The sequence below is a fragment of the Cinclus cinclus genome, chromosome 4 (genome assembly GCF_963662255.1).
Source record: "Cinclus cinclus chromosome 4, bCinCin1.1, whole genome shotgun sequence".
Classification (NCBI taxonomy): Eukaryota; Metazoa; Chordata; class Aves; order Passeriformes; family Cinclidae; genus Cinclus; species Cinclus cinclus.
The window spans coordinates 50,587,641-50,600,574 of NC_085049.1; the positions used below are offsets into that span (position 1 = coordinate 50,587,641).

General features: G+C 38.6%; 1 protein-coding gene across 1 annotated transcript in view; it reads left to right on the forward strand.

The window, feature by feature from the left end:
• Positions 1 to 12,934, forward strand: part of TMTC2 (transmembrane O-mannosyltransferase targeting cadherins 2) — a 231,215-nt gene that overhangs the window by 166,141 nt on the left and 52,140 nt on the right. Inside the window, exons 7-8 of the mRNA XM_062491239.1 lie at positions 39 to 117; positions 10,294 to 10,415. Coding sequence (XP_062347223.1) covers positions 39 to 117; positions 10,294 to 10,415 — 201 coding nt within the window. The remainder of the gene's footprint in view (positions 1 to 38; positions 118 to 10,293; positions 10,416 to 12,934) is intronic.

The window sequence follows — 12,934 nt, forward strand, 5'->3', positions numbered from 1 at the left end:
TTAAGTTGGTGTTTTCCCACCTGTGTCTTTCTTTTCAGGAGGCCCTTACAGTTTACAAAGAAGCAATACAGAAAATGCCGAGGCAGTTTGCACCACAGAGCCTATATAACATGATGGGTAAGTGCTTCACTAGTGTTGGTTAGAATGGCATTTGAGGAATCAGGGTGAAACAAAAGACCTTATCCAGGCAACTGGTGCTCAAATTAATGAGCTAATAAAACCCAAAATAATTACCTTCAGTACAAGCCAGACTAAGTTCAGAGCTTAAATGCCAGCAATTGCAATGCTGGATAAGGTACAATAAACTATGAGACTGTTAAACACTGGATGCCTTTAAGAGTGTCAGTGCAGTAGTTTTACATTTAGAATGCATGGATTAGTGTTTTTCTTTGTCTCTGGAATATCTCATCCACTACTTTGGAGGCCCCATGTGCCCACATGTGTGTGGGTTTTAGATGTTGAAATGCCTTGTAAACCAAAAAGGCAAACAGACCCACAGAGATAGTTAGATTTTTTTTTTTTAGGTTATGCTTATTTCCAGCTGATGTACTTTAGTTTAGATATCTACAATGAGAGAATTCTTATTCCAGAACCAGTTATTTGTCCTTCAAAATTTTAAGATTCCTTTGAGTACTGCAAAAAATGTCAATTCATCTGTGGGGTGTTTTTGTTTAACTTCAGCTCCTCATATTCTTCATCACATTTTTATATGAGATACATTAAACAGATAAAGGAAAGAAGCTAATATGAATTCTTACTTATAATACTCAGATCTGAAAACAAGAGGGCTGGTTCTTAATGTTACAGAGATGTTTGCAAGTAGAATTATCTCTCAAAGCTCATGTGTTTCTGCTAAGCAACCTCAGTGTTTGGCCCAGTACTCTCTTGTTTGGAATTGAAAAGGATGTAAGAACCTTTACTTTAAAGTACTTCAATGTGGAGCAATTAAAAATATCTGTGGAAACAATTATGATCAACAGGAAGTATATGGAGTTTTGTGTGGTTCCCCCCTGCCAATGCCACATATAGAAGGAAATGTATTGGTTGATACCAATTGCTTTTACACAGTTCTTGACTACTTGTTCAGGAGAGACATCTTTTATTAGTAACTTACAAGTACTAGGGCACAGGAAAAAGTCAAATTTTAGTTGTAACTGATGCTGTATGTTTGAGAAATGTAAATGTAAATGCTAGATTAAGCAGTTCACTTGCCACAGTGCAAAGTATCTAATGTCAGTCTAAACACTTTCTTAGCAGTTCATACAGTTCAAAGGAGAGTTACTTTTCCCTGAACACCAAGCTTTACCAGATTGATGCTCATAGCTAAAATCCATACATTGCACAAATAGATTATCACATATACTTTTGCTCACTGTCAGTCTTAGTGAAATTATTGTTTTACCAGTTTTTATTTATCAGCATTTGCTGATCAATTTGGTGATGGTATCAACAGTCACCACCGTGTGAATTAAACCTCTGCTTACTATCATTGTCCTATAGTGGCTGCTCAAATACTGCAGTGCTTCAGCAAATTCTCTGAAGTTTGATTGTCCTCTTTAGTGTAGATATGTTTTTCATAATTCTGATAAAAGTGTTCCTCAGAATGCGAAATCGGAAAGCGTAGACCAGTGCTGTTTCTAGCATGCAATGCTTGTCCCATTGCAAAGCAGGCTTGGGCTACCCTTTTTCTTTTCCAGTTAAGAGATGCTACCTTAAAAATACAATGACCTATAAGTTTCTTCAGATTTTTTTTTTTTGTTACTTTTTTAGGTTCAGGAGGCCTTTCCCAATTTCCTTACTAAGTACACTCTGTGATGTCCAAGTTCACACTGTTCCTGCGGTTTGCATTTTTCAACTCACAAAAACACAAAGACTAGCTCAGTCCTTTTCCCAGGCTTGGCTCCTGCTATATTTCCTCCCTTCTCTCCTTAGCCCATACTCTGGTTTCTGCTTCCTTTAAGTTGCTGCCAGCACTTCATGGATGTCCAGGTGGCATAACAAGACATGGTCAACTGAGTGTACCTTAGCTCCTAGTGAAGCTCTGAGAATTTCAATTTATGGTTAATGTAGCCTGTATTTGTATTTTGGTTGCTTTTGTGATGGTAGCTTTTGCAGGGGAGACATAACTTGCTTCACGCTGGCTGCTGAAGTGTTGCTTGTAGGTTATGCTGCAAAGGTAATCCACAAGGCTACATAAAGTTGGATAGTGACATGAATAGAATGCAGTGCAGCTGTCTTAACAGGACTCACGCTGATTTGTTCAAAGCTGTCCTGGCTGTGTCTAGATAAGCCTACATGGCTGCATTTAGTCTCTCCTACCTGAGATGACAAGACAGAGCTAGGTAGCTATGCCTCTTCGTAGTGTGGAAAGAAAACCGTACTTCTGGGGAGTAATGAAGCCCTTCTGATTCAGACATCTATTTAAGATTATACACATAATCCCTGCAAGCATACTTCTCCTCTAAAAGGAGACTAGCTTAGACTCAGTAGCTCGAGTTGGGTGAGATAAATCCGAACTACCTTTTTGGTCATCTCTTTCCTTTGTGTGTGACAGGAGAGCAGGGCAACTGCATCCATTATCAGGAATGCATCCGCTTTGCAGCTCCTATGGTGTCACTGAGTATCAGAAGGCCGCCTGGAGTGTTTATTTCTGTTTTGATGTTCAAGACAAAATTATAAACATGTTCGCTATAACACTTTCTTTGATAAACAGCATTATATAAACTTGTCTGCCCACTTCTTGCCTTTCAAAGGGAGACCAGAGGAACTGAAATAGGCCAGTCCTGTATCATGTGCTTGCAATTGCATAAACCTGACTGAGCTGTCCCCACTCCTTGTATGCTCATTGCTGGGGAGGAAGGAGGAGAAACTGGGGAATGCTGCCCATCTGCTTGGGAAGTAGCAGACAGAAGTAGTCTTCCCCATTTCTTTAAATGTGGAAAAAGTTGTCACAGCTTATCATGAAATCCAAGAGAAGTCACAGTTTGAGGATTAACTGCTATGGTTGTTATTGTGATGACTGTATTCCCAGTTTCTAGCAATCCCTTTGCTTGGTTGAGTGGCACACATATTGCTACATATTGGCACCTCGTATAATGAAACTGTGCGTCCTCTAATTTTTAGTAACTGCTGATTCATTGAAGATTTTTTTGGAAGATTTTTTTTCTCCTGCATGATGTACATGACCTACTTGAAAGAGAATAAACAGGAGATGAGCTGTTTAAACTGAACCAGGTTGGAACTCCAGTGCTCTGAGTGCAGTAGCATTAACACTCCAGCAGTGCTAAGCCTTTACACCACCTGCTTTCCCTCTTTGTTACACTTCTTTTCCTGTGCTTGCTTCTACTGGCCTTTTGCTCTGACAGCCCCAGTGACTCATTCCTCCGGTGTGTCAGTCTGCCTGACAGACTCTCATCCTTTAAAACACGCTGTAACTTACCTCTTAATGGGAAAAAGAAGTGTTGGGGCTCAAGAAGCAGGCATCCATTTGACTTTGGTTTTTTTTTTTTTTTTTTCATGATACAAAAGACGGGGCTGTAATACCAGCATCAGATGTTCTAAGTTTGTGCATATGAGAAAGTTGCAGGGAAGATTTTGGTCTCCTGTTGCTGTGATTTATTTTGCCAGGTGTGCAACAACTCAGCTAAGGAAACCATATGTTTCTCTGGCATTGTACCAAGATATAAAGCCTTTTCATTTTTTTTTCCTTAGGAGAACCCAAAACAGCTAAAGATTGAAACTTTAAGAACTAGAATCAAAATAATTGTTCAACAAGCTGTATAAGGTTGGCTTGGTATTTATTTTCTGTATACTATATTCTTTGATGTAAATTAAAAAGTACACGCTAAGGTTACACAGATTAATTTGCTTTGCATGGCAACTTGCACTACAAAGACCAGAGTCCAGCTCAGCTGTATTAAATAGGTAATATATTTTGTTTAAAGTTTCAATTAAGGCCTGAGGTCAGAAGATAAAATGGTCCCTGTGAGATCTTGAACACTTTAATGCCAATATTAGGATTGCTTAAGGATCAGCCTCTGCTCTAGATGTCTTTTGCATTCCTTGAAATCTGATATTGTACAGGTGATTGTATTACATTGTTTTTAAAACCACACTAGCCCACCTGCTACAGTAATTCATACTCCTGACAGTTAAGTGGTGTGAAGTGGACCATGGAGGTTTTATTTTAATACCAAACAGTAACAAGAAAGATTGTGGGGTGGCATGGTTCAGGTTTAGATTGGCAAAATACTGTCATAAAGACAAATGTCTTGATTGCACTTCATCTACCCTTGCTAACTAACATCTGAATATCTATTTTCAAATGCACTTCAGGCAAAGCCTTACAAATTTTTTTTTTTAATGAGAAATGCAATTCACAAAAAGGCTAACATTGCAGAAGTGAATACAGTTCATGATGCACAAAGTTTAAATTTCTCCTTGAGAATCTGCTGGACTGCACACAGACAGAAAACAAATCATACACAAGTGTACAGTTCAGAAAAGGGGAGCCAGATTTGACATCTGGTGCAGAGGTTTGTGTCATAAGTACAAAGGCTTAGCATGCAGAGAGACTTTCAGTGTTGATGATTATAACATAGCTATCACTTTACTTGATTATGCTTTTGGGTGGACACGGCTGTTTCTACAAACCTGTTAATATTGTTAAGGCTCCTATCCCATTTACCCCTCACTCCCATTAGATGTTTTCATATTGAATTATTTTGAAATAGTGTTTAGAAATCCAGGAAACCCTTTGGTATAGTTTTACTGTGCATGCTGAGCAACACTTAATTTATAAGATCCAAAGATGATTAAGCTGTGAAATACATACCACACATCATAACTTATGCAGAGTATGGTACCTGCACTTATCTAAGCTTTAGTCATCAGTGTGCTTCCTGTGAATCTCATGAAGTTCTACTGGTAATTTCTTACTAAATGTACATTACAAGTCTTTTTCTTTTAAAAGTAACTTGGATGGAAGAAGGGTGTTGTTTTTTTTCCATATGTACATTTTATTGCATGTTCCATGGAAATAAGAAAGATGTCCTCTCCAGTGGTGATGTGAATAAAATGCTGGGCTTCTTCTCTCCCCCTTACCACCCTCACTCTGATCCTTTAGCCCTTCCCCCTCTGAGACTTTGCAGACTGTGGTAGTTTATATCTGGTGTCCAAAGCTAAGTAGCTAAGTGCTGCAACCAGCTGGCAGCCAGTCCCTGGCAATGTTCTACAGGGCTCAATATTAGGGCCGGTTGTGTTTAATATCTTTACTGATGATCTGGATGAGGGAATTGAGTGCACCGTCAGTAAGTTCACAGATGACACTAAGTTGGATTGGGAGTATTGATCTGCTGAAGAGCAGTAAGGCTCTGCAGAGGCACCTGAACAAGCTGGATTGATGATGGGTCAAGGCCAATTGTGTAAGATTCAGTAAGATGAATTGCTGGGTCCTGTACTTGGGTCACAACAACCACAGGCAGGGGGGAAGAGTGGCTGGAAAGCAGCCCAGGGAAAAAGGACTCGAGGGTGTTGGTCACCAACAGCTGAACATGAACCAGTGTGTGCCCAGGCATACTGGATGGTATCAGAAATAGTGTGGCCAGCTGGACCACAGAAGTTACTGACTCTCTGTTCTCTGCACTGGTGAGGCTACACCTTGAATCCTCTGTCCAGTTCTGGGCCCATCACTACAAGGAAGATATTGAGGTGATGGAGAATGCCCAAAGAATGGCAATGGAGCTGACGAAGGGTCTGGAGCACAAGTCCTACAAGAAATGGCTGAGGGATCTGGGCATATTTAGCCTGGAGGAGAGTCAGGAGAGATCTTATCACTCTCTTCAACTACCTGCAAGTAGCCTGCTGGGGGTTGGTCTCTTCTGCCAGGCAACCAGCAATACAGCAAGAAGAAACAAGAACAAACTGTGCCAGGGGAGAGTGGACATCAGGAAGAATTTATTCACTGAAAAGGTTGTCATGAATTGGAATTGGAATTGTCAAGAATTGGGCTACCCAGGGAAGTGATGGAGTCACCATCCCTGGAAGTGTTCAAGAAATGATTGGATGTGACACTTGGTGCTGTGATCTAGTTGACGTGATGTTCAGTCAAAGGATGGACGTCGATGATTGATGTCTCTCTCAACCTAAATGATTCTGTGACTATGATTTTAAATAGGAATCTTCCATCTGATTGCAGTGTCTCCTGTTTTTCTGACTTTGATTTGAGGGAATCAAGCTGGGTAGGAAGGTTACAGCAGTGGTTTGTTGGAGACGGTAATTGATTCAATGTTTGAGAGCATGTTTGGATTTTTTTTGGGTTTTTTTTTTTTCCCCCAGGTTCCCAGATTTTCTTAGTTTTATCTCTTTGGACTATTGATCTATATTTTAATGTGAAATGCTTGAGTTTTCTTAGGTAATAGTCTGGAAAAGCTGATTCTACGGATGAAATGCATTTTAATTTTAAATATGCCACATTTCATATGAAAATAAGTATAATCATAACATTCGAAGACTAAAAATATGGTCCAATACTGAAAATAGAGTACAGGGATCCCAGTTAAGCATGATTCTAAGGCAAAGTGCTTATACTAATAGAGTTTTAAAGAAACCTATACTGGCATGAAAATGAAATTGCCTATCTTGTGTGAGCTCAATGCCTCTGTCTTTGTCAATGTATGACTTTCATTGGAAGCCTTTGTACAGCAGGAAACAGCTGTGCAATATCCACGCTGTTCCATGCTGCAGCTGATGTTATTTTGCCCTTCATTTATATCTGTTTTCTACTTTAGGTATTTTCCCTCAAAAGTAGCTTAGTGATCTAATTAAAACAGATAAGGCTTTGCTTCAGCTATTTGAGGTCTTTTAAGAATTTGTTCAGCCAAAGTAAATGTGGATTTATTCCCATCCATCAAAAACCCCAGTAAAATACAATACATTCCTTGAAATCTTCAAGGAGATTATTCTGTAAAAGGAAAAAAATTGACCCACAATATGCTTGGTCTATGCAGAACTTGATGCTATTATGTTCACCTGCTTCAGCTGTTTCAAGGAAGATGTGCATGCACTGCATATTTATAACCAGAACTGTTAATCTGTTGCAGTGTATCTTATACATAAGTATAGTGTACCATCAAATTGTACTTCCAGATTTATTATGTTATTTTATGCACTGGTACCAAAGGGAAAAAAGAGGGAAATAGTATATCAAGAGAGGTGCAGTTATGGTAAGCACATCTGCAGCCTTGATTTGGACAAGAAAGCTGCATGGTTGCATTATCCAAGACACAGACTCCCTGTGGTATTGCGGCACACAGGGACACAGATCTCTCCTTCGTTTTCCAATTGTTTATACTTCCAATTGAAAGAAATTATGGAAAAATTAAATTTAAATACTGATGGAATGTATATATTCGAGATTTTTATTTTCAAAGAGCACAGCAGGACAATGCCCTCCCTTGCCCAGCTGGTGATGCTGTGCCTGATGCACCCCAGGACAGGTTTGGCCCTCCTGGCTGCCAGGGCACTGCTGAGTTATGTTCAACTTGCCATCAACCAGGACCCTTTATACAACTCTGCTTTCCAGCCTTTCATTCCTTGATGTGTCCGTACATCCAGGGTTGCCTCATCCCAGGTGAAGACTCTGGCACTTGCCTTTGGTCAGCTTCATATGGTTGGTGGTTTCCCATGTCTCTGGTTTGTTGAGGTGTCTCTGCAGAGCCTCCTTGCCTTCAAGGAATTTACCAGCTCCTCCCAGTTTTCATCTGTGAAGTTCAGGAGAATACAGTTTCTTTCTTTACAGTCAAATATCTAGATTGGCATCTTGTAGCTTTGTTTCTAGGTGTCCCCACTCAGAAATGTCCTCAAAGTTTTAGGAGTTCAGTTGTGAAGTAGTTGTTCTCTTAAAATCTATTAAAAATTGAATTTTCAAGTACCCCAAAGTTTTATATCAGAATCCATAGTGAAAAATAGATTGGAACCTTGGATTTATTTGATATTTGGCAGTGCGTTCAGCCTTTACAACCTGCAGATAATAGAGCCATCTCTTATGGCTGCTTACATTACTCTTAAAGCATCTTGTTTTAATTGCTTAAAACTCTACCAATCTGTAACAGGTTGGGGTGGAATTTTCCATTTGAAGAAAATGACAATATGGATTCCTAATTTCCTGTATGCTAATGCAACAGGGGTCTGTGAGAAAAATAGTATGCAATCAAATAATTAAATGTTCTTCATTAAAGCATGCAGCTAGGGAGAGGAGTTGAGGGGAGCATACAGCTTGACTTCTGGCTTCTTCTGTCCTTTCAACACTTAATGACTTTTATTTGTGCAGATAAAGTGTAATGTTATGTCGCTTATTTGTGAGTGCTGATACAGTGAAAAAATCAAATGTTACTATCACTGAGTTTGATGTTCATGTTCTTTTGGGGTTTCTTACTTGTTTGGATTTTTGATTTTTTTTTTATTTCATTTTTTTTTTTAAATTTAGCCTGGGCATTTTTGGAGGGAATTGTTCTATCTTTTTTGCCCTAAACAGCAGCAGAATTACTTGAGTGCTTCTGTGTGTAATCAGATATCCAGACCAATGCATGAGTATGAAATGTGATGTAGATCTTTGATTTAGAACAAGTAGACTTTTTTTCCAAACAGGGATGCAAGCCTCTAAGTATAGCAGGCTTGTTTGAAAATAATCTATTTGCTCATAACAATCACGTTGGTTTCCCTTAGCCTTGGCTCAGTCAACATAACTTCTGTCTCTTCATCAAGCTCATTTTATCTGTGATCTGAAGTTTGGTCATTTTGCTTGCACCACACCCTAACTCTTGAAACTCAAAACACAAGTGCCACATTTTGCCTGGGATCCTTCTCCTCTGATGCCAAAGACAGAAAAAAAATCTGACTTGGCCTTGTCCAATTTCTATTATGAAGAAAATCTTCCATAGCCTCTGTAAATATTCAAGATAAAGACATAAAATAGGTCCCATGCTATGAGTTACTTGTTCTTCCTCTTTGAGAATCTTTTTCTCCAAGTTTTGGGGGTGTGGCTGTTGGCTTCAATCTTGATCATAGAACTTTGGCCCCTCTCCTCCCTGGTACCTTCCCAGTTGTTCATTTTCATGTAATGCAGAACTGGAGGCTGTCACTAACCTGGAGGGAGCCTAAGCTGATCTTTTCTTGGGTCAGCTGTAGTCTCTTGATCCTCCATTAATAGCATTTGATAACCTGTAACTTAATTTTGGTAGATACTTAGTAATTTATTAGAAATGGATTAGCTGCTGGGATGATGAAATCCTGAATCGTCAGTTGGCATTTTCAGACTGTCAGTGACCTGGGCAAGGACATGTTTATATCTAGTCCTTGTGAAAGAGCTGTGTAAGTATAGAGTGTTAATCTGAAAACTGTTATTCTTCACCATTGCATACTCGTTTCATATTGATTGTTTCCAACCTTTGAGAAATTTGTTTGCTTCTTGAAGAAAGAGACTTTCTTGCTATGTATGCTAAACTCTGTCTCAGAAACTTCATTACTACAATTATCTGTCTAACACTAATATTATACATATATATATATATATATATAAACTTATAACAGGCTTTCTGACATCCCATTTATATATTATTCTTCAACATTGCCTGCCTCAGCCTCTCATTGTAAAGGATTTCGCTTTGAAAAATGTCCAGTTTCAGTCATTTTGTATGTGACTTCTTAAGATTAGCAAATTTAAAATAATGGATGGTGTGTTTTAATTTAACCAGATTGTGGTAGATGATCTAATATAACTACATTCAGAGATTAGGTTTTTTTTAATGTCTTGCCCCTCCCTTCAATATACTTTCAGGACTCTTTTCTCAAACTTCCCTAGGTTTTGAAACAAAATTTAGGTTCTTGAGTTATTATGATTAAATGCAAACTTAAATTTCAATGTGCTCCCTGCTATTCCATGCTTTGCAATGCAGGGTGATGGAAAAGAAGTAGTTTTTCTAAATTAGATCAGGCGAAATTCCTTTCAGATTTTTGACAGAAGCTTAGCAGGTGGTGCGCTCTCTGACAATTCTTTTCCAACAATAGTTTCCATCTCAGCTATGCTATTTCAGCCCTAATAAGGCCTTAACATAATCTCCTCACTCAAGTGTCTCCAAGGATTTTTTGTGTCTTGGTGTGGTTATAAGTGTTCAAATCACTTCACCCTCTTCTAGATCTCTGCACATTTAAAACATAGAAAAGTATGAGATAAACAAATTATGGAAGCCTTGAAAAATGAGTGGCATTCTCACTAGCATTTGTTTGACCCTGCAGGTGAAGCCTATATGAGAATGAGCCGACTGCCTGAAGCAGAGCACTGGTATGTGGAGTCACTGCGATCCAAGAGCGACCACATCCCAGCCCACCTCACCTATGGAAAACTGCTGGCTCTGACGGTGAGTTTATCAACACCTCCTGGGAAGTGGTCTCAGGTCCTTTGAGTAGGTTAGGTAAAGGGATGGGAAGGCTTTGGCCTGAAAATTGCTTATTGCCTTATGTGTCACACTGATTCAGTTACTACTTTTAATTAAGGACTTCGACAGTATTGGGGTTTTGTGAGACATTGCATCTATTCTTGAGGTAGTACCAACTCTGTGCTGGAAAAAAACAGTTATAATGGCACAGGAGGTTTGTAATGCACAGTATGGAGTTCTATTCTGAAAAAGCTTTTATTATAAGTTCTTTGGATGACAAGTAATGGAATGAATTCTGTAAGATATTCAGTGTTTGACTCAGGGCTGTTGGAGCAGCATATGTCTGGGTGTCACCTATACTTTCTGAATAACATCTCATGCTTTGAATTTACACTTCTTTAGAAATATCTCTTTGAGCATGTGAGAGGAACTACCTAACTATTATGAGCTAGTTCTAAAAAATCAGGAGACTTGGACTTGTTTATTTCTGTAAAATTAACTTAAGTTTTGACTGCAGGTGTGCTTGTACCTTGTAACCCCATATAATATTTATAGCAAAGTGCCAGTCCCTCATTGATATTCACACATTTTGAAGATGAAGATAGATTTATATTTTACTAATTCAAATAATTGTGTTTTAAAACTGCCTTCCATTTGTTTTTCATTTCTCATTCCCATTTTTCTTTTGTTTTTTATCTATTCTACATTTTCTGTCATTGTTCACCTTACTGGGTTTGTATTTCCTTTCTGTGCTCTACTGATACACCTGTGTATGGTTCTTGAGTCCTCGTGGCTCAGTCTGAATATTCCTCAACTTTACACCTGGTGATAAGCTTTTACTATAGTCTTGATTGTGCTGTCCAGTCTTCAAGCAAAAAACATCTTTTATCCAGTGGAAAACAACAGCTCATGTTTGATTTCAGGAGATCCCTTACTGCTAAAAGTATCTGATTTTGGAAAAGGGGAAGGAATTGAAACAAAAGTTTTATGTATGACTAACAGGTGACAACATAGTTTGAAAGACTTAAAAATTGTTATCATGTAATTATGTCATCGTGTTATGATAAATGTGATGTCATGTAATGTTAAATGCAGAGTTTTATTGAAAGCTGCCTGGAAGAGAAGGTTTTAACTTCTAATGGAAGTCAAAGTGGTAATGTTGTATCCTCATTGTCTTGGAAAGGTGTGGGCTTTTTTTTTTTGTTTGGTTTGGGTTTGTTGTTTTTTTTTTTTTTTGTGGTTTTTTGGGGTTTTTTTTGGGTTTTTTTAAACAATTTCCAGTTACTGTTTAAAATTGCTGGGATATTGATAAATATATGCACCCACTGTTTACCTTCTTCTGGAATAGAACTACAGATAGGTTGTACAGGAAAAATTCCTTATGTACCTTGCTTTTCTAGCAGATATCTTTGTAACTTGCACCTAAGAATAATAGCAGAAAGTCAGATCTTTGACAGAAAAGTGCTAATTTATTGGAATTGCTGTGGGGAAGTGTTGTGGTTTAGGAATAGTATTTCTCAATTTAGTGTTCCCACTGTAACACTCCAAACCACATGCTGCTCTCGCACTACTTCCTCTCCCTCCTGCTACAGCAGGCTAGAGAGGATAATTGAAGGCACAAAAGGTAAAGATCATGGGCTAAAATAAGAACAATTTACTGCAAACAGTAATAGAATAAGAAAACAAGTAATAAGAGCAACAGTATTAATAACAAAGTGTAGGAGAGAGGCAGAAGATTCAGATGGGAATGCTCACAACACACAAACCCCTGGCAATATCCGACTATGGCACCATGCTCCTCGATCCAGAAGTCACCCCTTTACCCCTTTCCTGGATGGGGAGGTGGTGTAGAACAACCTCTGGGTCCTGGCCATGCCCCCTCTTGGCTACTGCAAAAACCTTGTCCTGGCCGGGACAGGAAATAAAGAGATTTTGTAATAAAATCCAAATGTTTGTTTGTTTGTTTGTTTGGTACACACAAACCCCTCTACCCTGCTACTCCTCTAGTTAATTTTTTTGACCGATGAGTGTGAAATATGAGGACTGTTAGGGAAAGTCTTGCAGTTGTTTTGGGAAACAAGGTCTCACAGTTTTCTTCAAAATAACAAAATTCCCAAATCCAAGAAGTGTAGACACATTGTGAGCCACTAATATATTTTTTTTTAATTCTGTCCCCTCATTGTGAAAGAGCAGTAATAGGATTAAAATTTCATGTTATTATCTCAACTTTTAGAAGGAAGCAATGAAAAATCTGCTTGTGTCCTTATAGTAGAATTGAACTGTTTACATTTCTCTGGGGATATAAGCAGAAGAGATGTGTGTGGGGGGATTGTGCCTTGAGCATCTGAGCTGTGTTTGTGGATGAATGTGTCTCAGCAAAGAGAAGAGCTGTATACAACTTCGAACACTGAATACTGCGTTATGATAGGCAATAAAATACCTTTCCTTTCTCAGCATACACTTGCTTTCCTATACTTGCTCTGTGCCATAATTGTGGTCTA